This window comes from Malaclemys terrapin, chromosome 25 (assembly GCF_027887155.1).
Source record: "Malaclemys terrapin pileata isolate rMalTer1 chromosome 25, rMalTer1.hap1, whole genome shotgun sequence".
Lineage (NCBI taxonomy): Eukaryota > Metazoa > Chordata > Testudines > Emydidae > Malaclemys > Malaclemys terrapin.
This window is the reverse complement of record NC_071529.1, coordinates 16,031,466-16,054,413: the sequence shown is the minus strand read 5'-3', so window position 1 is coordinate 16,054,413 and position 22,948 is coordinate 16,031,466. Positions and strand designations below refer to the sequence as shown.

The 22,948-nt window shown below is 59.5% G+C and overlaps 3 protein-coding genes across 4 annotated transcripts in view; 1 reads left to right on the top strand and 2 right to left on the bottom strand.

Annotated features, from left to right (window-relative positions):
• Positions 1-11: 11 nt before the first annotated feature.
• Positions 12-8,500, bottom strand: CNTD1 (cyclin N-terminal domain containing 1). The gene is made up of 8 exons (XM_054014086.1): positions 8,435-8,500; positions 5,698-5,889; positions 5,291-5,366; positions 4,141-4,315; positions 3,062-3,224; positions 2,211-2,355; positions 1,355-1,451; positions 12-706 (listed from the first exon to the last, which is right to left on the bottom strand). The coding sequence occupies exons 2-8, from the start codon at positions 5,867-5,869 to the stop codon at positions 551-553; spliced, it is 984 nt and encodes a 327-aa protein (XP_053870061.1). The 5' UTR covers positions 5,870-5,889; positions 8,435-8,500; the 3' UTR covers positions 12-550.
• LOC128829353 (cytochrome c oxidase assembly factor 3 homolog, mitochondrial) lies at positions 8,445-10,103 on the top strand. Its single transcript, XM_054014736.1, has 3 exons — positions 8,445-8,474; positions 8,793-9,063; positions 9,678-10,103. Exons 1-3 carry the CDS (start codon positions 8,445-8,447, stop codon positions 9,764-9,766), a joined length of 390 nt encoding a protein of 129 aa, XP_053870711.1. The 3' UTR covers positions 9,767-10,103.
• A 1,598-nt stretch (positions 10,104-11,701) lies between these two features.
• WNK4 (WNK lysine deficient protein kinase 4) overlaps positions 11,702-22,948 on the bottom strand; it is a 28,488-nt gene continuing 17,241 nt past the window's right edge. The window contains exons 3-20 of one of the 2 annotated variants that reach the window (XM_054014057.1): positions 22,306-22,526; positions 21,895-22,052; positions 20,896-20,984; positions 20,400-20,619; positions 19,721-20,051; positions 19,267-19,406; positions 19,094-19,167; positions 18,739-18,880; positions 18,172-18,288; positions 17,920-18,093; positions 17,432-17,489; positions 16,960-17,115; positions 16,149-16,726; positions 15,598-15,694; positions 14,978-15,404; positions 14,543-14,745; positions 13,075-13,175; positions 11,702-12,784 (exon numbers count right to left, since the gene is read on the bottom strand). In XM_054014057.1, coding sequence (XP_053870032.1) covers positions 12,782-12,784; positions 13,075-13,175; positions 14,543-14,745; positions 14,978-15,404; positions 15,598-15,694; positions 16,149-16,726; positions 16,960-17,115; positions 17,432-17,489; positions 17,920-18,093; positions 18,172-18,288; positions 18,739-18,880; positions 19,094-19,167; positions 19,267-19,406; positions 19,721-20,051; positions 20,400-20,619; positions 20,896-20,984; positions 21,895-22,052; positions 22,306-22,526 — 3,289 coding nt within the window. In that variant the 3' untranslated portion in view covers positions 11,702-12,781. The remainder of the gene's footprint in view (positions 12,785-13,074; positions 13,176-14,542; positions 14,746-14,977; positions 15,405-15,597; positions 15,695-16,148; positions 16,727-16,959; positions 17,116-17,431; positions 17,490-17,919; positions 18,094-18,171; positions 18,289-18,738; positions 18,881-19,093; positions 19,168-19,266; positions 19,407-19,720; positions 20,052-20,399; positions 20,620-20,895; positions 20,985-21,894; positions 22,053-22,305; positions 22,527-22,948) is intronic. The other variant, XM_054014058.1, reaches the window with a different exon arrangement.

Here is a 22,948-nt window from a genome sequence, read left to right as displayed (position 1 = left end):
CAAGTAAGATTTAAATCAAGCTTTCAAAGCAGCTGGTGCTTGATTTGACTTGCATTTCCGTGTTAACACTGGCAGACTACCTAACTGAATTTCTTTTTGAGCTGTGGGGAAACTAGATCTGGGGGGAAGAAGGAAAGGAATATAGGAAGGAACAACCTTGAGATTGTAAACTGTTCAAGACAGTCACTGCTTCTGCACAACAGCCACTGTGTGAAGAAAGCCTGGCCCGGCTTGTAGCACTTGTACACAGTAAAACGGTTTGTAGACTTATTGCTGCCATTTCTATAACCATTTTTCCGAAAGCAAAACACTTCACAATGGCAGAGTTTTACTCCGATGTCACTACTTCAGTATAGGAGATAGTTTTCAAAGGCCAATTTTAACAGTTTTAAATGCCATATTTGACAGCTACTACATAGCAATTAAACAAAAGTTCATCCTACATGAGTTACAAATCAAAACCACCTGCATCTATTACAGAAGGTTAGTGGCTGGAACATGGCTTTGAGGACACCGATACATGGGAAAGGTTGCAGTAGAAAAGCCAAGTTTATTTTGTAGGAGGTACAACATAGTTCTCTGAAGATCTAGTTCCTTTGTTCTTCCTTGGATTAGTGGTGCCAACACTGTGCTTCAGTATTGCATATGAAAACTCTAAAATGCTTTGTGTGGTAATACCAGTGATGCAGTTTAAATGCTCCACAACCTTAAAAAAAAAATCTTCCTTATTTTGGGCAACAGAGCAGTAATTCTAGATCTTAAATCTTTGAGTATTTGTAAACGAAAAAAACATGATTGTAGTCCACTCTGTGGCTCCAATACTGTGCTATCTAGCTGCTATGGGAATACAAATACTTAAAAAAACCACTAGCCCTCTGTAATTAGCCAGTTGAGGATCCTGTTAGTGGAATCTTTCTCCCTTACAGGGGAGGAATTTTTTTTTTTTTTTTTTTTTAAGCAACTAACTGCTTCTGCTGTGAGAGGACAATTTTAAATAGGACCTCTCTTTTATATTATAAAACACATGCTGGCTGTTGGGGAGAGATTGGTGCCTTGTGGGGTTACTCTCCCCGCCCCCCCCTTCTGCCAATGGAAGCCTTTGGATACAGCATGTTCTAGGAGTAAGAAAGCTGCAGGCTTCTCAGAATAGGTTTGCAAAGTAATGAGACACTTGTGTTAAATTCCCAACCTCCCCTTGCCCTGCAGTACTAATATATTAAAGGACTCCACCTTTAATATACTCCCAGTGCAACACACCTGTCTCCCTGTACTCCATAAACAGTAAAAGATGCAAAAAAATATTTAGTTTATGTAAGCCTAAGAACTGCACTGTGTATTTCTTGTCTAGCAGTACCTGATTCCAGTATTCAGGATTTAGTATGAAACCGCTTGTGCTGATGACGCCAACTGCCAAGAGCATGAAATCTTCCTTTACTGGCAAAAATTTTGCTCTGTATAATTAAAACAGTAATATCTGGTTTAAAATGAAGCTGTTCTGTATTTCAGTAGCTAAGTGTTGTAGTATTGATACTGTGTAGTTGGAGGTAAACAATTTTAGTGGCATTTTAATGTACAAAACACACGTACAAATTAACACTTTTTTAAAAGCCACTTCGGGCTGATACTAATATCTTCAACTTAAAGTCCAATCTCCCACTACTTAACTGATTTGTTTGGCTACGTTTTCTTAAAGATAAGAGAGATCCTCTCAGTCTGCCTATTCTACAGCAAAGTTGCTGAAGCATTTTGACTTATCACTATTCTGCAGATGGAGAAAGATGCAGTGCACCCAGGATGACAAACAGTCTCTGTCAGAGCTGGGATCAAAACTTGGCAAATTAAGTTAGTCTTACTTAGAACCGATTATTCCCAAATACTAACTACTTACTATGGACACTTTGTATACTACTTGACATTTTATAGAATTAGCAACTTAAATCCAGAAACCTCAGTCCCAGATTCTTAGTTCACAAAGAATGGTCTGTTGAGTTATATTGCAAATAACTGTGACTTGTATTTTCTCAGTACACTAAGCACTTTTTCTAATCTGTATCTGCTGTATCATAATGTGTCAAATAGACAACTATGAAACTGCAACAGATGGATGGTAAAGGCACAAGAATATGTGACCCTCACAAGCTTTTTCCCTCCCCTCTGAGCATAAAATCAATACTAGTTCAAATGTGTCCCGGGGCATAGGTGGTACTTACATCTGGAGTTCATTTGGTGTTGAATTCTCAATAGAAATCTTCAGTAAAGTATCATAGATGATGTTCCGCATGAGATAAGTTAAATCCAGTAGGTGCATGCACATCTTATGCAACTGTTTCATAGGAAGTAAGCAGCCATTATGTCCTAAAGTGGAGATTATACACGGTCAGCTATATATTTTCTGATCCATAAAACTAATTATGAAAAATATTAGCCATTATGACCAAGGCAGTTTTGTGTATTGAGTTGTTTATGGCTAAGATTTTCAGTAGTGACCACTTTAAGGTGCGGTACCCAAAACTTGAGACTCCATAAAAGGGTCTGACTTTACTCAGCAATTTCTATCAATCAGGCCCCTTTAAAGGATCTCAAGTAGGACACCCAAAAAAAATCACAATTCACTTTGGAAAAATTGTGGCCTTATATAACTATTTTTAATAGAAATATTAGTCTTATAACTTTTGTCTTGCCAAACAGCCAAAAGACCAGTTCCCCAGATGCATTTCTTCTTGGACGCTAACTGCTGGGCTCCTCGCTTGGTGATGTGTAAAGCTTCTTGCTTGTGTCAGTCAATGGTGGAAGGCTCTTGTGCAGATTTCTATCATTTGACTGGTAAAATGAGACCCAGGACTCACCCTAGGAAACACCCCAGAGTAGGGAGAACACTTTGAAGCTTTGGGCTTTCCATTAATAATAACAACCACATGGGCGAGTTTCTCTCTGTCACTTCATGCTTGATTTTACCTCTACAACAAAACATTAATCTGAGATTGTTTGTTTCAGAGTCTAGTGGTAACTGCATTTAGTCTTTTTTAATTTCTACACAGCTTCTTATTATTAATACTCTTACCTAACACCTCCAGAAGCAACTCAACATAGGCAAAAGGAGTTGGCACATTGATCTGGAAGCGTAGAGCCTTCAGAATGGCAAGTTCTGATTCCAGCAAGTTCTGTTTTGTGTATGAATAGTCTAAGGACTGCAGAAATTTCAGAACTGTGTTATTGTTAATTATCTGGAAAAAACAGTGATGGGTTATTTTTAAAACTGCTGCTGTGAGTAAGAGGTGTTCTCTCAAGAACCCAGAAGTTCACCTGCATGATAATATGCTGTTAATAGTTTCTTTGAGCTGAGAACTAATAGAATTTTTGTTTAACTTGCCTTCTAAGCTAAAAATGGAAAATGCAAGCTGAAATTATTACCCTTTGCCAGGTAGTAGCACATATTGGGGTTTTACAGGGCTGTGCTCCATTGGAGCAGAAAGCAGGGATGCTGAGTTTGGGTATTTGATCAGTATAACTTTTTTTATTTACACAATATACACATGTCGTGGAACAGAAGTGGTCACACATGGCAGAAAGGCAAAGCCCTCCCCCTGCAATATCAGCCCTAACACTATTGCCCACTTCCCAGGAAGTATATTTGTCCCAAGGGTCAACTCCAATTAGAGAGATTAAGGCAGAGAGAAAACTCTTGCTTTCAATATTTTCCTCAAAAATAAAATACATCACAATACTAACAACAACACAGCATTTCTTCAAACTGAATAGGGCATCATACACTGAGAAAATTAACTTGCAAAGCTATGTAACAGCATCAGCTGGCGACTCCCTCCAAAACAATCCTGGGTTTTGATATTGTGGTGTGCTTAACAACCAAATGGTACAGGTCATGGTTACTCTAAATAATAAAATTATGTTAACGTCTTTCATTGTGAAGGTGCAGTGTACGATTTCCAGAGGCATAACAGTTACTGTGCCTGAGTGCAAGAGGATCTCCCATGCCCAAATTATCCTGGATTACATAGTCACTGCTGTCCTTTGAAACAGTAACTCCTTTGGTGCGGAGTTGAGATAAGACCAAAATCTAAGTAAGAAAGAATATACTGTGGTACTACAAATCTGGTGTAAGAAAGTGGTTAGTTTGCTCACATTGTAGTGAAAAGAAAGTTTGCTTGCAAGCTGAATGCAAGAGACAAGCCGCAGCACAAATGTGTCACACATCTGTGCTTTCCAAGTGCCCCAGATGTTGCCCTCTCCTTGTTCATTGTTTGTCCTTGACTTTTTGGTAGAGTTATAGCTCTCTTCTACATGCTTAATCATAAACCTGCAAGAAAAAAAAAGCTAACTATGTTAGGAATCATTAGGAAAAGGATAGATAATAAGACAGTAAATATAATGGCATTATATAAATCCATGGTATACCCACACCTTGAATATTGCATGCAGTTCTGGTCACCTCATCTCAAAGAAGCTATATTAGAATTGGAAACAGAACAGAAAAGGGCAACAAAAAGAATTAGTGGTATAGAATAGCTTCCATACAAGGAGAGATTAAAAAGACCGCGTCTGTTCAGCTTAGAAAAGAGAAGAGTACAGATACATCAGAGGTCTATAAAAATCATGAATGTTGTGGAGAATGTGAATAGGGAAGTGCTATTTACCCCTTCACATAACACAAGAACCAGGGTCACCTGATTAAACCTGTTGCCTATTAATTTAAAACAAACAAAAGGAAGTACTTCTTCATATAATGCTGTGGAACTCGTTGCCAGAGAATGCTGTGAAGGCCAAAACTATAACTGGGTTCAAAAAAGGATCTGTAAGTTCATAGAGGATAGGTCCATCATTTGCCATGATGGTCAGGGACACAACCCCATGCTCTGGATGTCCCTAAACCTCCAACTGCCAGAAGCCTGGGCGGGACAATAGGGGATGGATCACCCGATACTTGCCCTGTTCTGTTCATTCCCTCTGAACGATCTGGCACTGGCCACCGTCAGAGACAGGGTATTGGGCTAGATGGACCACTGGGCTTGCTCAGCAGGACCATTCTTATGTAAAAGATCGGCTCTCCAAAAAGTTGCCTTTTGCTAACAAAAAGAAAAGTACCTTCTAACTTGTATTCAGAATACTTTACTCTCAATATACATACCAATTATACTTGTAATTAAATGACAGGAAAGACAAAGCTGCAGCTATAAAGATACTCCATATCTTCTGCCTGAGCAGTGCAGAAGACATACAATATAACTGTACTACAGATATAAGAATTGCGTGTTGTCTTTGCTTGGGAAGTTACCTTTCAAATATTTCAACTGCTTGATATCGTGCAGATTGGTCCAAGAACCATTTTTCACACAGAAGAAATACAAATTCTGCAAAAAAGTGCAATTAATCATAACTGGAACTGATGGATAAGATGGACACACTTTATCACAAAATAAAAGTAACTAAGCGAGACGATAAGGAATCAGACATGAAAACTGAGTCACTCTTTGTAAAGAGGCCACTAATGGGAGTTTATGTAGAGGATAAACAACGAGGAGTCCTTGTGGCACCTTAGGGACTAACAAATTTATTTGGGCATAAGCTTTGTTAGTCTCTATGGTGCCACAAGGTGCACACAAATGCACACATCAGGCATTCATGGCATGTGGACACAGACACACAAACATACACAGGCTGACAAAGATCTGCATCTCTCACCCACTATCTGGGTCTCTTTGAAGCATCCTGCTTGATCCGACAGCTCATTCAGATATTGTTCATTTTCTGTAGCTAAACAAATTAAAGTATCTTCAATGATCTCAGGAGCAACAACTCCAAAGACTGGCTCCGGGGTGCGAAACCTGGACACTGCCTGTGCCTCTAAGCTCATCTCAGCACTTCTGGCCAGTTCTCAAACAATAAAATAATAACAGTGTTATTTTTATAGCGCTGCAGCTGTACCCACTACAGTAATTATCAGAGAGGGCACCAGGTAGTGCACGGAACAAGTATAATCCGAAACTTTGCTATGGAAAAATGACACCTCCGTACTCTGGATGTGCTCCCTGGGCGTGTTCGGAATCACGCTGGAGTTAACACGTATGCTTGTACAAGTGCTCGCTCGTGTCAGTGCTGCAGGGGCCATCGCCGGCACAGGCGGGAGAACGGGATTTCAATCCCCCCTGGTGCTCCCTCAACAGGTGTTAGCTACATGCCAAGCCCAGGGCAGGGCCACCAGCTGCCCCCCGGCACCACGCGTGACCCACGCCCCACAGGGCTTTATGGAAGGAACACACGACCACCGACTACCAGAGATGCCGCTTGGGGCGTCGCTGATGAGCGGACGATAAAACGAACTCGCTGGTTATCCCGCTAGCGCCCGCCAAGGGGACGTGGCCCATAGCGGAGGCAGGGCTGCCTGTCCCTCTGAGGAAGCTGGCGGCTCGCTGCTGGCTACCCCGCTAGCGCCCGCCAAGGGGACGTGGCCCATAGCGGAGGCAGGGCTGCCTGTCCCCCTGAGGAAGCTGGGGGCTCGCTGCTGGCTACCCCGCTAGCACCCACCAAGGGGACGTGGCCCATAGCGGAGGCAGGGCTGCCTGTCCCCCTGAGGAAGCTGGCGGCTCGCTGCTGGCTACCCGTGCCCCCCCCGTCAGCGCGGGGGCACACGCGGGCACTGCTGCGGCCGGGGCGTTCCCCCAGAGCGGAGTCAAGGGGCGCGTTGGGGAACCCGCTGGCCTAGGGTTACCATTCGTCTGGATTTACCCGGACATGTCCTCCTTTTTGTGCTAAAAATAGCGTCCGGGGGGAATTTGTAAAGCACTCACAATGTCCGGGATTTCCCCCTCCCCTGGCAGAGCAGAGCGAGCGGCTGGGAGGGCTGCAGGAAAGTCCCGGGCTGGACCCCGGAGCAGCTTCCTCCTCCCACCCCCCCTGCATTCTGAGCCGGCCGGCAGCTCCTCCTCCTGCAGCCCGCTCCGGCAGCCCTGTGCAGGGCCAGGGACCGGGTTTTGTGTTGTGCTGGGGAGCTCAGCCATGTGTCCGGCTGGCACAGAGCCCAACACCCTGTTCTGAGCAGCAGGGTAAGGGGGGGCAGGAGAAGGGACAGGGAGGTTCTGGATGGGGCAGTCAAGAAACGGGTGGGGGCTTTTGGAGGGGAGTGGAGAAAGTTTTGGGCAGTCAGGGTACAGGTAGGGGGTAGGGTCCTGGGGGGGTCTTAGGAGGGGGCAGTTAGGGGACAAGGAACAGGGAGTCTTAGGTAGGGGGTGGGGTTCTGGAGGGCAGTTAGGAGCAGGGGTCCCAGGAGGGGGCAGTCAGGGGACAAGGAGCAGGGGGGTGGGGAGCTGGGAGTTCTGGGGGGGGGGGCTGTCAGGGGGCAGGAGTGGGGAGAGGGATCGGAGCAGTCAGGGGACAGGGAGCAGAGGGGTTTAGATGGGTTGGGAGTTCTGGGGGGGGGCTGTCAGGGGGCAGGAGTGGGGAGAGGGATCGGAGCAGTCAGGGGACAGGGAGCAGAGGGGTTTAGATGGGTTGGGAGTTCTGGGGGGGAGCTGTCAGGGGGCAGGAGTGGGGAGAGGGATCGGAGCAGTCAGGGGACAGGGAGCAGAGGGGTTTAGATGGGTTGGGAGTTCTGGGGGGGGGCTGTCAGGGGGCAGGAGTGGGGAGAGGGATCGGAGCAGTCAGGGGACAGGGAGCAGAGGGGTTTAGATGGGTTGGGAGTTCTGGGGGGGGGCTGTCAGGGGGCAGGAGTGGGGAGAGGGATCGGAGCAGTCAGGGGACAGGGAGCAGAGGGGTTTAGATGGGTTGGGAGTTCTGGGGGGGGGGCTGTCAGGGGGCAGGAGTGGGGAGAGGGATCGGAGCAGTCAGGGGACAGGGAGCAGAGGGGTTTAGATGGGTCGGGAGTTCTGGGGGGGCTGTCGGGGGGCAGGAGTGGGGAGAGGGATCGGAGCAGTCGGGACAGGGAGCAGAGGGGTTTAGATGGGTTGGGAGTTCTGGGGGGGGCTGTCAGGGGGTGGGGAGTGGTTGGATGGGGCGTGGGAGTCCCAGGGGTCTGTCTGGAGGTGGGGGTGTGGATAAGGGTTGGGGCAGTCAGGGGACAAGAGGCAGGGAGGCTTAGGTAGGGGGTGGGGTTCTGGGGGGCAGTTAGGGGCAGGGGTCCCAGGAGGGGGCAGTCAGGGGACAAGGAACGGGGGGAGGGTTGGGGGTTCTGGGGGGGCGGGAAGTGGGAGGGGCAGGGGCGGGGCTAGGGCAGGACGGGGGCGGGGCTCCTCCCGTCCTCTTTTTTGCTTGTTGAAATATGGTAACCCTACGCTGGCCCGGGTCTGAGCCTGGGCAGGGCCTGGGGGGGTTGGAAGGGAGGTGTCAGGGGTCCCAGCCCGGGGGGGGGTCGAGGCCCCCCCCAGGCCGATGGTGGGAGCTGGAGGCCTCGGTTGCTCTGGGATATTTTTTCCCTCCTCCTCACCTCATCTCACATGCCGTCTCTCAGCCAATCACACGACGCCGTAGCCCGTTGCCACGTGGTCACGTGGCATTCTCCCACTCGCTCGAGACGCCTCACTTAGTCACTTCTTCCCGCCTAAAAGCTCTCCGGATCACGTGACGTCACTGACCACCAATCGCAAGAGACGCTCAGTGTCACGTGGCCCGGGTAACCAATCGGGCGGGAGCACCTGGTCCCCTAGCGGTGATTGGCCAGAATCAGAACGTCCCTCGCTCTCGCGGATGGGTACTTTGCCCTCATCGAACATGGCGTCACGCGCGTCACGCAGGCGGCGTCACGCCGACGCTGCCGGGGTCGCGCGTTTGCCCGAAGCGGATAGGCCGGCCGCCTGCGCGCGCGGCCCGTCAGTCACGCGGGCGGTGGGCGCGGCTCCGCGGGGAAGATGGCGGCGCCGCGGGAGCCGGGCCGGGACTCGGAGGCCGCGTTCGCGAAGCGGATTGACCCGGCGCGGGAGCCGGAGCTGAGCGCGGAGCAGCGGCGCGTCACGCAGCGCGCGGAGGAGGCGCTGCGCCAGCGGGCCCTGCAGCGCCGGCTCCGGGGCCGCAACGTGCTGACGGGGCTGGGCATCGGCGCGGTGGTGCTGGGCATCTGTATCCGCCGGGCCGGGCCGCGGGGGGGCGGTGGGAGGAGCGTGGGGACCCCCCCCGGAGGAGGAGGGGGTGGGGGGTGGGAGGAGCGTGGGGACCCCCCCGGAGGAGGAGGGGGTGGGGGGTGGGAGGAGCGTGGGGACCCCCCCGGAGGAGGAGGGGGTGGGGGGTGGGAGGAGCGTGGGGACCCCCCCCGGAGGAGGAGGGGGTGGGGGTGGGAGGAGCGTGGGAGCCCCCCCGGAGGAGGAGGGGGTGGGGGTGGAAGGAGCGTGGGGACCCCCCCAGAGGAGGAGGGGGTGGGGGTGGGAAGAGTGTGGGGACCCCCCGGAGGAGGTGGAGTGGGAGGAGCGTGGGGACCCCCCCCGGAGGAGGAGGGGTGGGGGTGGGAGGAGCGTGGGGACCCCCCCGGAGGAGGAGGGGTGGGGGTGGGAGGAGTGTGGGGACCCCCCCCGGAGGGGGTGGGGGTGGGAAGAGTGTGGGGACCCCCCCAGAGGAGGAGGGGCTGGAGGGATTCTGGGGGGGGGGATCAGCCCTGTGGAGCAGGGAAGGGCCACTGGGGGAGGTTTGGGGGTGTCTCTGATTTCCCCCCCATGTTTTCCTGAGCAGCTCTATCCCAGATGGTTACACCTTCTACAAGATCTCCCAGGAGCGATTCCTGGACGAGCTGGAGCAGGAGGTCAAGGCTGCCAGGACCCCAGTGAACTGAGCCCCTGAGCAGGCTGGGGGTGCTCCCCGCTTGGGATGGATCCAGCTGGAACTGAAGCCTGTGCCAGGGACCCTCAGCAGCCCGATGCCTCTTGGGTTGCATCTGCCTTTGACATGCCAGGCACTCCCTATGGTGGGCTGAGTCCCCCTCGGTGGAAGGGGGGGTCCCCTCTCCCCTGTGCCCAGTGGGGACCAGGCTCCTGTTAACTTCAGTTAAACCTTCTGGCTGCAATTGGAGACTGTGGTGCAACAGCACCAGGTTTGTTTCCTGACACGCTCATCTGCTATTCACCCCCTGCAGCAGGTGGGTCAGGGCCTCAATAAATCTGTCTAAATGATTCACCAGAGTGGGTGTGTGAAATGCCAGCCCTGGGCCTCCCAAGTGGGGCCTGCTGGGGGGCACTTGGGATGGGGGTTGGAAGGATAAGTTGGGGTAAGTGCAACATCCCTGTAATATCTTCTTGGTGGTGAAAATACACACAGGGGAAGCTTAAATGCTCTCTCCCAGGTTGGTCCCAGCAGCCCCTGGGGCGGTTTGTAGCTATTTAAGAGCAAATGGGGAAAGGTGGTAGAAGACTAGGACCAAGTTTGTTGGCTGCAGGTGCGGTGCCAGCGTTTCTTGGGCTGAACACGGCTGCCTTGGCCCTGCATCATGAATTCCTTGTTTCCTGGTTGTGAGAGGAAGCCAGGGGCGGTACCTGGCCTGGGGGTGCCACCCAGCGTGTTTACCACCGGCAGGAAGAGGAGGATGCACCAGGGAGTGATTCTGGCCAGTTATCCACTGATCTCAGCACATGCCCTGGTGTGGGGGGAAGAGTAGAGCCCTGGGAGAGGCTGATACATGGAAAGGTGCCTCCTTGGCCTCAGGGGAGAGAGATTTGAGTCCTGCAGGTACAGGACTTGCTCAGCCTTTCTAAGCTAGTACAGGGCTGCAGAGCTCCCTGGAGTGAGTTGTGCTTCACCTCTGGCAGAGCAATGCTCTCTCCCTTCAATCTACAGCCTGGAATGGCTAATCTGCATTGCACCACTGTAGCCAGCACCCAGCCCTGGGGGGGAAGCCCGGGATTGCCCAAGCCATGGTCCCTGGGCTGCCCTCATTTCCACTGGTCAGGGTGTTTGAGGCATTGACCTTACTGGGCCTTTGGGGGGTGGCATTAGACCTGGAAGTCAGTGACTCATTTTTTTAAAAGGTGATGCAACTTTGAGGATATGAATAAAGCCAACTTTGTGGTGAGCTGCTTGCGTGACCTTCGGCTAATGATGCCTGTGTGCCTGCTCGGATACTCCAGGGAGAGGAAAAACCCTGCAAGTGATGTGGGGAAGGTGCCTGCAGGCTGCCTCCATGACCCACTGAATTAGATACAAAGGTGACGTACTGCCCTCTGAGGGAAGAAGGCACAAACTGCCCTCTCCCAGGAAGGACTCCCCCAGAAAGGGTGGTTCTTAATGCCCCTGGCCCAGCCTGGATGGGAAACCCTCCTTCCTTTGCCCCTGTGAAGGGCAGAACTCCAGTGCCTGAGTTATCGTTGCCTTTGTCGTGTTCCAATAAATGCCTCTGGAAATTGTGCTTCCAAGTAGATTATTAAGGCAGCTGGTGGCAGGCGGCCAGCTCAGTGCCTCAAGGACTGTTCCATGAAGCACACATTTACCTAAGAGGCTAAAGAGGGCGTGGGGGGGGGGGGGGGTGAGGTGAGAGAATGAGACTTCCCAGCTCATTGGATTAAGTCCTGAATTCACAGGAGGAGAGGGGACAGCAGCTGTATTACCTGGTGGCCACCTTCCCACACCCACCCCGCCATAGACACCGCAGGGTTTCTTCTCAAACAGTTTACAAGAAAAGCCTCCCCCCCACATCTGTCCTACAGGAAGAATCGATTTGGTTACAAGATGCTCCAGCTGCTGTAATCACACCCCACCGGCACTGTGCAGTCAGCCATCCCCATGTGATTTGTTTTATTCACAACCACTGTACAGAGTCTCTAAAAAGCCTTTTACGACAAGGTCAGTCTGTCCTATGGCAAGGCAGGGCAAGGGCAGCGCTCCTCGCTGACGCTATGGGGCCAGAGCGGAAGCCGAGCTCCAAGGCCCAGCAAGTACAAGCCTGATGCCTGTTGCCCAGGAGAATGGCTTGGCACGAGGGTGTAAAAGCACTTGGCCCGATGCTGCTGGTTTATGGTTCTAGGGCAGAGGCACTGAGAACTCAGCCCCTGCGCAGGGGGCAGCACCCCCCCTCCCTGCAATGGGGCTGGCGGCTCCTGGCGAGGAGTAAAGCACAGAGGTGAGTTGCCATAAAGGGGAGGGACAGGGTCTGCACGTGCATTTCCTATAACCCAGGCCCTGCCTTCAGCAAACATGACCCCAGGGGCCTAGCTCAGGGTGTCGGGGTGAAGTGCTCTCCACCCAGGGCATGAGTCCAGGCAGAGGCAAGATCAGCCCCGCCCCAGGCAGCCTGGGCCTGCGTCCCTGGCACTCCCCCTGGGGGGGGGGGCTGGTGCTTTCTGGGAGTGTCTGAAGAGTGGGGAGGTGGGGTTCAGTGAAGGGCTGGGACCCAGCTAAGCAGGAAGTGTTTCTCAGCTGACACTAGAGGTGCTCTGAAGCAAGGCTCCCCATGGGGTAGGGCGTTACCCTGCCCCACTCAGGCTCCTTCCCAGCTGCAGCCCGTGTGGGGAGCAGGTGAACCAGGCTAGGCAGGACCCTAGTGCTGCCACCATCAGACTTCACAGGGGCCCGTGAGGGGTAATGCAGATCCTCCCCGGGGCTGTCGGACAAAGCCAGGAGTCTCTGGCGACCACGCTCCAAGCGGTGGCACCCGCAGCAGATACCGTGGGGCCGGCTCCGCAGGGACAAAGCTGGGAGGGGCACACAAGGGCAGGAGTTGCCAGTGCTGTCTCCACACCCGGAAGAGCCCGTGGGGCAGGTGCTGGCTGGTCAGCTCACAGCAGGGCCTCTCACCACCCCTCCAGGGCAGCTGGCGCATGGCTGAGGTAGTCCATGAAAATCGGTGCTGGCAGGCCGGTTACTGCGGAGAGAGAGAGAGAAGGGGGCTAAGCCGGCGCTGGTCCCAGCAGGGGGCACTCACCGAGGGGTCTATGGACAGGAGCCAGCCGTGCGCACACTTGGGGGCTCAGAGCCGCGTGCCCGGCCCCTGTCGCTGTGGGGTGTGCAGTGCCTCCGTAGCACATGCTCCAACACAACCCCTTCTGTGGCAGAGGGAGTGTGGCCCATGGGGAGGTGCCACCCCTGGGGTTCGGTGGGATGGGACGCTACAGCCCAGGAGGCCCCCCAGCAACCCCCCGTCCCCGCACTCACCGTTCGGCTGAGGTCTCCGGCGAACGTCACCCCTCTGCTCGGCCGCTGCTCCTGTGACCCGGTACTGCTGCCACTCAGTGAGTTCCTGCGCATGATCCCTGCTGGGAGCCAGACAGGGTCAGTGGCCAGGGGGCCACCGGGCTGGGGGCCCTGAACTGCCCCCCAAGTGCCTGCTGCACAGCCTGGCATGTGGGGACATCTCCCCTGCCATGGGGCATGCAGGTTAATGCCACCTCCCCCAGGGCAGAGACCTGAGGATCCTCCATGCAGCCCAGGCTGTGGCCACCAGAGAGCTCCCCACAGCACATGCCCCTGGGCACTAAAGCCACATGGGGGTCCCAGACAGAACGAGGACAGCAGGGGGACGGGATCAAGTGCCAGCAGGGAGCAGCCAAGGACGGCGGCGGAGGGGAGGTCAGGTGCCAGCGGGCCAGGTACCTGCGGGCTGCAAGAGGACAGTGTGTGTGGGGGGATGTCTGCGGGGTCAGGTGCCAGCAGGGAGCAGCGGGTCGGGTACCTGGGGTCTGGGAGAGGACAGTGTGTGTGGGGGGGTGTCTGCGGGGTCAGGTGCCAGCAGGGAGCAGCGGGTCGGGTACCTGGGGTCTGCGAGAGGACAGTGTGTGTGGGGGGGTGTCTGCGGGGTCAGGTGCCAGCAGGGAGCAGCGGGTCAGGTACCTGGGGTCTGCGAGAGGACAGTGTGTGGGGGGGGTGTCTGCGGGGTCAGGTGCCAGCAGGGAGCAGCGGGTCGGGTACCTGGGGTCTGCGAGAGGACAGTGTGTGGGGGGGGTGTCTGCGGGGTCAGGTGCCAGCAGGGAGCAGCAGGCCGGGTACCTGGGGTCTGCGAGAGGACAGTGTGTGGGGGGGTGTCTGCGGGGTCAGGTGCCAGCAGGGAGCAGCGGGTCGGGTACCTGGGGTCTGGGAGAGGACAGTGTGTGTGGGGGGGTGTCTGCGGGGTCAGGTGCCAGCAGGGAGCAGCGGGTCGGGTACCTGGGGTCTGCGAGAGGACAGTGTGTGTGGGCAGGGTGTCTGCGGGGTCAGGTGCCAGCAGGGAGCAGCGGGTCGGGTACCTGGGGTCTGCGAGAGGACAGTGTGTGTGGGCAGGGTGTCTGCGGGGTCAGGTGCCAGCAGGGAGCAGCGGGTCGGGTACCTGGGGTCTGCGAGAGGACAGTGTGTGTGGGGGCGGGTGTCTGCGGGGTCAGGTGCCAGCAGGGAGCAGCGGGTCGGGTACCTGGGGTCTGCGAGAGGACAGTGTGTGTGGGGGCGGGTGTCTGCGGGGTCAGGTGCCAGCAGGGAGCAGCGGGTCGGGTACCTGGGGTCTGCGAGAGGACAGTGTGTGTGGGGGGGTGTCTGCGGGGTCAGGTGCCAGCAGGGAGCAGCGGGTCGGGTACCTGGGGTCTGGGAGAGGACAGTGTGTGTGGGCAGGGTGTCTGCGGGGTCAGGTGCCAGCAGGGAGCAGCAGGCCGGGTACCTGGGGTCTGCGAGAGCTCCAGGCGCTGGAGGCTGTTGCGCCGGGACGGGTTGAAGCTGCCCTTGGAGAGGCGTCTCTGGCGGCTGGAGAGCATGGCAGCTGGGGAGACGATGCCTGGGGGGGCCTGCTTCCCCATCCGGCAGTAGAGCTCCTCAATCTCCCTCTTCTGCACGGCCTGCAGGGTCTGCACTTCAGAGAGGTGCCTGGGGACAGCAGGGCCGTCAAGGCAGAGCAGGGTGCTGACGCCTGTTTCTAGCCTAGCTGCCCGTAGGGAGGAGACTGGCAAGAAGCTACCTTACCCCGCCCCAGCACTGGCCAGCAGCCCCCCGAGAGCTCCCTGGAGCCAGGGGCGCTTGCACAGGGCCCCGCTTGCTTCCCTGCCGCCCCCCGAGCAGAGCAGCACGTGGGAAAGGCCGAGCCGGGTCCCCCACTCACTTCTGGCGCAGGCTCTGCAGCTCCTCCCAGATCTCCTCGTCCTCGCTCTCCGTGTCGTCGCTGCTCAGATAGGACAAGCTGCGCGGGTAGCTCATCCACACTTGGCTCACCACGGCCTGCTGAGGGCTCTCGGCACCGCCCTCCCCGGGCCCCTCCTGGTCGCTCTCCGCCAGCGCCACCGGCGTCCCCTCCTCGGCCAGCTGCTCGTCCGGGTCCTGAACCGGGGTGTCGGGGACAGAGTCCGAGTCGGGGCTCGTGCTGCCCTCCGTGGCGGAGGAGCTGGGCACCGAGGGCTGGGAGGAGGCGCCAGCCGCCCCCTCCCAGGGCTCCAGGCCGCTCTGCTCACTGTCACTCTGTGTCAGGGGGCTGTTGGCTGGGTCCTTGGACGTGGTCACCTGGAACCGGCCCAGAATCTGGGGCTTGGCCTCTGGGAACGAACGGGGAAAGGCGGGTTAGCAGGGAGCCGGCTCAGCGTGGGCCATGGCAGGTGTGAGCGCTGGGCGTGGCTCTCCGTGCACTGGTGGGAGAGCTGGCACCAGGCACTCTGCGATGCCAGCCCTGTTCCCACCACAGTTCAGCCAGCAGCTGCCACCCTGAACGCTGCTTGGACAGGCCTTTACCTTCGTTGATGGGGGACAGCCGGGCCTTGGCCGTGCCAGGAGCGGGCGACTCGGAGACGATCAGGTGGCTGCTGGGTTTCGGGGAGCAGGGCGATACCTAGGAGAGAAGCCGGTGAGCCAGGTCAGGGAGCACCAAGCCGCCCCCATGCAGGGTCCTGGCCCCGGCAACATCCACGGCCGTCTAATCCCCGGCAGCAGATGGGCCGGGATTGAGCTGCAGCTCCTTGGCTCAGGCCCAAGCCTCGGGATTAACAGGCTGCTCCAGGCCTCGCGCCGAGCCAGCGGCTCGTTCCCCGGAGTAACACCAGCCCCAGGGCTGCTGTAACTGGTCCCAGCATCACCCGCCCCCTGGGGCCATTCCACCGCAGCAGAGGGCCTGGCCTGCAGCCAGCCCCTTCCCACCAGCCCTACACCGAGAGCTGGGGTCTCGCGCCACCTGGGGGCTCCCCTGGGGGCATGTCCTGGCTGTGCCCCCACATTCCTGGGGCCTTCTGGCAGCTGTTTGACCCACCTCAGGCTGCAGCGCCCAGGCCCCTTCTGGGGGTGCTTACCGAGCCGCTGTCCAGCGCCCCCACAGCAGGAGCTCTCACTGATGATGACAGACTCTCCCCAGTGCCGCTTCTTCCCAGGCCCTGAGGGGCAAGAGCTGGCCCCCAGTCCTCCGTGACGCGGGTGCTGGTGAGCTCCTGGGTCCCATTGCAGCGTGGCGCTGGCTCCACCAGGCCTGCGGGGCCAGGGGAGGTGGAGTGCGCCGGCCCCAGGTACAGCGACTGCGGGCGAGGTATCGGTGCAGGGGCCAGGGGCCCACCTGGTGGGGGGGCAGCCAAGGAGACGGACGGCAGCAGCGTCTGGGCCATGCTCATCATTGCCAGGGTGAACATCTCAGCCAGCGAGAACAAGGGGGAGGTGGCAGGAGACCAGTGGGGTACAGTGGGGGCCGTGCTGTTCATGGGTGGGCTCAGGGGGCCCAGGCCTCCCCTGGGTGGCGTGGTGGGCAGCAGGGAGCCCCCAGCCTGGGGCCCAGGCCCGGCCGTCTGTGGGAAAGACTGGGACGTCGGCGGCTGGTACGGGGCCAGGCCAGGCGCCATCAAGAAGGAGGGCCAGCTCCAGGCAGCTGCACTGGGGGAACCTGCGGAGGAGAAAGGGATGAGCATGGGGCGGGGGGGTGTGTGTGTGTTAACCATGTCCCCACTCGATGGCTGGGTGCTCCCCCTCCCTCTCACCTAGGGTCCCCACATCCCTGCCCCCACCCCCCTGCAGCTAGCTGCTCCCTCGGTGGGGCTGCAGTGTGGGCATTCCAGCTCGGCGGGGGGCCGTGGCCGGGCCTGGGGAAGGTGAGGAGGCCGGTGTTGGAGCCGTTACCTGGCGGTTCTGCTGGGAGCAGAGGCTGCAGCCCAACGGGCTGGGTCCCTGGCGGGGTGTCTGCGAGGCTGAAGACGTCGTTTTCAGAGGGGGAGCCACTGAGCGAGGGCTGGACCGGAGCCAGCTCCGACTGGCCTGGGCTACTGCAGCCCAGGTCTGGGACAGAGACAGGGAGTCAGTCCCCGCACCGTGCAGCCCCGACACCCCCGAGCAGCAGCCCTCCCCCCACTGCAGCTGCCAGACAGGGGGCGGCGCAGGCCTCTCCCCGCATAGGGCAATGCCACCTGGCTACCACTGCCCGGGCTGCAGGCACCCAACCGGCCGCAGGGACCGCCCTTCACGGCAGACATGCTTCCATCACAAGCCAGCGGGCAGCACAGGGCCACCTGGCCCAGCCCCCCAGAGAGGGGGTCTCGCAGGCCCAGGGCTGGGGCGCCCTATTGGAGGGGGGCAGGGGGTGGCAGGCACGTACCGCTGAGCAAGGACGAGGCCGAGATGGAGCGCGAGAGATCCTGCAGCTGCAGCTCCGCCTGCCAATGAGAGACAGGGCCTGTGATGGGCCAGGCCGGGGCTGCGGCAGGCTCTGGCCCGCCCCCGCCCCCCGGGACCCCCCCGGCACAGCCCGGGAAGCTGGAACGTGCTCTCTGGAGCAATGCATGGAGGGGGGGGGGCCTCTCACCGGGAAGGCTGCTCACCGAGAGCGAGGAGGCCACTCACCAGGCGGCCGGAGGGGCGGGGGGGGGGATTGCTCAACGGGGGGCCGGGGGGTACTCACAGAGGAGTGGAGAGGCACTCACCGGGGAGGGGGCGGGCTGCTCACTGGGGAACGAGGGGGAGGGGAAGGACGGGGGGGGTGCGGCTCACCGGGGGACGAGGGGGAGGACGGGGGGGGGCACTGCTCACCAGGGGACGAGGGGGAGGACGGGGAGGCGCGGCTCACTGGGGGACGAGGGGGCTCACCGGGAGGCCGTTGCTGGTGGCAGAGGGCGACAGGCTCTCAGACTGTGGGCTGCCAGCCGCCCCGGTGGCACCATGCCCGTCCTTGCGCAGCAGGGTCTCCACACGCTGGATGATGTCCTGGATCCGATGGATAAAGCTGTCCTGCTCCGACTGGAGGATGAACTCGTTATTGACCTGTGGGGCCGAGCAGGGGGTCAGTGCTGGGCGTGGGCCCCCCAAACCCTGCCGAGCCCGGCCAAGCCCTGCACTCACCATGACGGCCGCAATCTCCTCCGGGTTGTCCCCGTCCAGGTCGAACTTGAAGGTCACCATCTTGTTGTTGTAGGTCTGCAGCTGGCACTCCACCACCCGGTCGCTCTTGTCCGAGATCTGTGGGGCAGGGGCAGCTCACAGGCAGCTGCAGAGACCCCCCCACCCCACCCCCCGCCGGGAGCCAGGTAACGCACAGGGAGGGGCCAGCGCTTGCGGTACCAGGCCTGTGCCAGCCCCGCTTCTCAGCCTGTGCAGATGGGTGGGTTTGGGGGGCCCATTTCCCCCTTTAATGGAAACGTGAAGGGCCGATCGGCGCTTCTGCCCCCCACGTTGTTCCCTGTGAACTGCATGTCCACACAGGGCAGGAGAGCGGGACCCGGGGCGCTGGAGCAGCCACCGCGGTGCTCCCATGGGGCCAGGGCCAGCTAGGAACCATGGAGATAGGCCCCCTATTCCCTGCCACCCTGACCTCCCCGCGACAGCCCCCGCCCCACACTCCCGTTCACAGCGAACTTCCGCCCCTCGGAGCCTGCGGGCGAAGGCAGGGCAGGCGCCGGTGGCGCTTACGTTGGTGATGCGCAGCCTCGACCTGGCTCGGCGCCGCAACAGCTTCCCCGAGGCCCGCTTGGCCGGCAGCTTGGCGTTCTGCTCGCTGGCCGAGAGCCCTTCGCAGCCGTCGCTCAGGCCGGACGCCACGTCAGACGCGTAGCTGGGGGGAGGCCATAGCACCACAGCACGGGGGCAAGAGTTACTAATGGCCGATCCCACCTGCCCCAGCCCAATATCCTCCATAACCCACCCTGATCCCCATCTCAGCGACCAGTCCCAGCCCCTTCCAGCCAACCCCTCCCAGGGGGGCAATAGCTGACTCCTCCTCCAAGGGGCTGGGGCACGGCGCTGACGGAGCAGGGCCTAGATGTACCTGTCCACTGGGGAAGAGAACTCACTGGCCGGGGCAGACGGCAGGTGCTCCATGGGTGAGCTCACAGCGATGCTCTGTGGGGAGAAGCCGGAGTGAGGGGGCATCATGGCACCCCCAGCAGCCCCCCAAAGGGGAGCGCCAGGTGCCCCGTGGCAGCGCGAGGCACCACTCACCACGGGGAAGCAGCTCTCTGATTGGGCAGCTGGTGGGCTGGAAGGGTCCCCGGTGGAGAAGGTGCCTGAGTGGCAGAGGGACAGGTCGGGCGAGTCCACGAACCCAGAGGAGCTCAGGTACCCGTCCGTCTCGCAGTCAGCTGGGGAGCAGAGAGCAGGGTGAGTGGCCAGCCCAGGGACCCAGCCCCCCAAATCCTGGCTGCCAGCTGCCCATGCGGGAGGGCCAGGGCAGGCTCCCCCCAGGAGCTGCCGTTTCTCGCCCCCCTTCCCTGGGAGAACGGAAGAGAAACAGGAGCAGCTGCACCAGGGCACCACGTTCCAGGCTCCCAACAATGCCAGCCGCAGATGCCAAGGAGAGGCTGGGAGCTGCTCTCTCTGCACCCCAGGGAGACGCAGGCCAATGCCAGCCACACCCCTCCCCCCGCCCCGCAGTGCCCGCGCACTGGCTACGTACAGGTGGTGGAGGAGTAGCTGGTATGCCGGTATGGGAAGAGCTGGTGCTGATCTGCCTCGGGCTCCTCGGGCTCCGGGGGGAAGGTGCCCCCAAAGACAGAGTCCCCGGAGCCAGGCGTGGCCGGCGAGGCCTGGGGGGTGGCAGGCACCGGGGGGCACTTCAGCTCCTCCAGCAGGGGCAGGACGCCCGGCTGCTTCTCCTGCTCCTGGCGCCGCAGCTCATCCTGCGCCCGCTTCACCTTCTCCCGCTTGCGCTTGATGGTGACCACGCGGTCCCGCACCGCCTTGGCCACCAGCTTGTAGTCCGCCTCGCACACAAAGCCCAGGGTCACCTGCAGGAGGTGTGGGGGGGCGCGTCAGGCCCTGCCCCGGCCCAGCCTGGCAGAGCGATCCGGGCACAGGCGAGGTCAGGGCACCAAGGGAGAGGGGGACGGAGGGATGGGGCTCGGTTGCGCCGGGGCAGCCCAGGCAGAGGGTAAGACGATCGCTGCCCCAGAACGGACCCTGCCCCCTGCACAAGGCAGCAGCGCCCGCTACAGGCAGCGGCAAGCCAGCGGCTTCCCCTGCGCCAGAGCTGTGGGCAGCGTGGGTCCGCGGAGGGGACCGGGCCTGGCCCAGATCATTGTCTCCCCATCCCAGGCGGGGGCAAGGCTGCTCCCCCTCCCCCCGCGGGCACCTACCATCTCCTGGGCCACCTCCTCGGCCACGTCCTTGTGCAGCTCGAAGAGGAACTCGAGGGCGTTGTTGTCCTTGTACTTGCCGTGCAGTTTCTTGGTGTCGTCCATGCGCAGCCAGAGCTTGAGGCCGGACTTGACGCCGTCGTCCTCCTCGGCCAGCTCCACGTGCACCCCCGTGTCCTCCTGGAAGAAGGAATGCTCCAGCAGGTCCTGGATGGTGTACCTGGCGGACAGGTCGGGGTCAGCGCAGCCTGGGCACCCTGGGGGGCCGCTGCCCAGCGGGGGAACCCATACGGCACAGGGACCCCATCCAGCACAACTGGCACCACGGGACAGAGCCCAGCACATGGACTGAGCCGGCACCAGGGCGCCCTAGCTCATCTGGAACCTGGGCCGCCAGCCCAATCCGGCCAGCCCCCACTACCCCAGAGGCCTCCAGCCCCACAGCCCTGCGCCCCGCAAGCCCTATGGCCCCACACTCCTGCCCTGCCGCGCCCACCTCTCAGCCTTGTTCATGCGAATGCAGCCCTCAATGATTTCCTTCAGCTCTGGCACCTTCACCTTGTAGAAGCTGTTGGGTTTCATGCCCTGCAGGGAGACATCCCGACAGTCAGGCAGGTCCCAGGCACCCTCCGCAGCGCTGCGAGCAGACGTCCCTGAACATGCAGGGGGCCGGACTGAGGTGAGACTGGCCCTGTGAGCAAGTGACCTCTGGGGCTGCCCTCTGGCTCCGGGGACCTGACTCCCAGTACCCACAAGTTGAGCTTGGAAGGGACCCCGCAGGGAGGGGCTGGGAGGAAACACCCCTCACCCCGGGGACAGAGCCCCGATTCAGGCAGGCGAGAGCCAGTGGCTCAGAGTGAGAAGAACCACCCAGCACCAGTCCCTGGCCAGGCCCCTCCCTGGCCTGAACGAGGGGGCAGAGCAGTTCGGGGGGACGGCAGGTCATGGAGCAAACCGGCACCATGCTGGATCTGGCCGGCTCAGGGTCGTTAAGGCTGCAGGCTGGCCCAGGGCAGCGGAGCGGACCAGGTTCACAAACAGCTTCCTGGTTCCGCCCCATTAACGCTGGAGGCTGTTGCTCCCAGGTCCCGGCATGCCAGGGAGCAACGCGCGGCCTCCACCAGACAGAAACCTGCAGCGGGGAGCAGAGCAGGGGGCAGCGGGGAGGCACAGCTCTGGGGCAATGGGGCCCGCCTCAAGGGCAGCCGGGAGAGCCGCTCGGCTCCCCCTTCTGTCCCCAGCCAAGGGACCCAAGAGCTCGGCCATGGCTAGCGGCTGTCCTGGGCATCTCTGCCCAAGCGTCTGGGCATGGAGCTGCTCCCAGGGCAGCCTCAGGAAGGAGGGAACGTCTTAGCTAAGGACTAGGCTGGGCTGAGCGGCTCGGGGGGGGGAGGGTCCCCGGCCCCCCAAAGTGGCTCCGGCAGGGAAGGGGTTTCCCTGGCAGAGCGGTGCCGGCTGGGGGTCCCCGCATCGAGGTGCAGACGCAGCCACTCACCGAGGTGACCTTGCGGTAGATCTGGGCGGCGTTCTGGCACTCCGAGTAGGGGTACTCCGAGGTGGCCATCTCCAGCATGCACATGCCGAAGGCATACACATCCACCGCCTCGTCGTACTTCTCTTCATACATCTCGGGGGCCATGAACTCCGGGGTGCCTGGGGGCGCGGGGGACAACTCAGCACCAAGCTGCTCCGTGGGGCTGGCTAGCCACACCCTGCCGGCCTGGGGGCAGGGGAGGGGGGCTGGCTGCAGGGGAGGCCGCGCTCAGCAGAGCCAGGCTGGCGTTGGCCCCCCCCAGAGGTCCCATGGCGCAGGGCGCCCCCCGGACCGTGAGTGGCCCCTCAGCCAGGCTATCCCGGGGAACCTGCCCCAGGGGCCCGGCCGCTCGCACGCCCAGCACCCCGGTACCTATGACGCTCTTGGCAAAGGAGGCCCGCTTGAGCGTGGCCAGGCCCAGGTCCCCGATCTTGACGGAGCCGGTGGGGCCGGTGATGAAGATGTTGTCACACTTGAGGTCGCGATGGATGATGGGGGGCGAGCGCGTGTGCAGGAAGTGCAGCCCCTTGAGGATCTGCCGGCTCCAGCGCTGCAGGACCTTCAGCTTCATCTCCTTGAAGCGTTTCAGGTAGCTGCGAGGGCGACACGGGCGGCATGAGGGGGCGACTCCAGCTGCTCCCCCCGGCCAGGCGCTGCCCGAGCTGCAGGAACTGGGCAGCAGGGTCCCGGCGCAGGCTGCATGGAGACTTCTCACCCAGGCAGCACACACAGCGGGCTCCGCAGGGGCCAAGGGCCAAGCATGGCCTAGCAACGGCGAGCAGCCAGAGCTGCCTGGTGCAGCGCAGCACGGCGAGAGAAGGGCGCCCGGGATGCACTGACAGCTGTTCCTGAGCCGGCGGGCGACACGCTGTGCAGTGGGGGGTCGGGGGTCGCAGAGCGCCTGGCAGGCCCAGGGCTTTGCCCCAGCACCCCACCAGTTCTCAGGCCCACCCCGGTATGCGGCTGCCGAGAGGCGCTGCGAGCTCTGCCCGGATCCTGCCCCGGCCCCTTCACG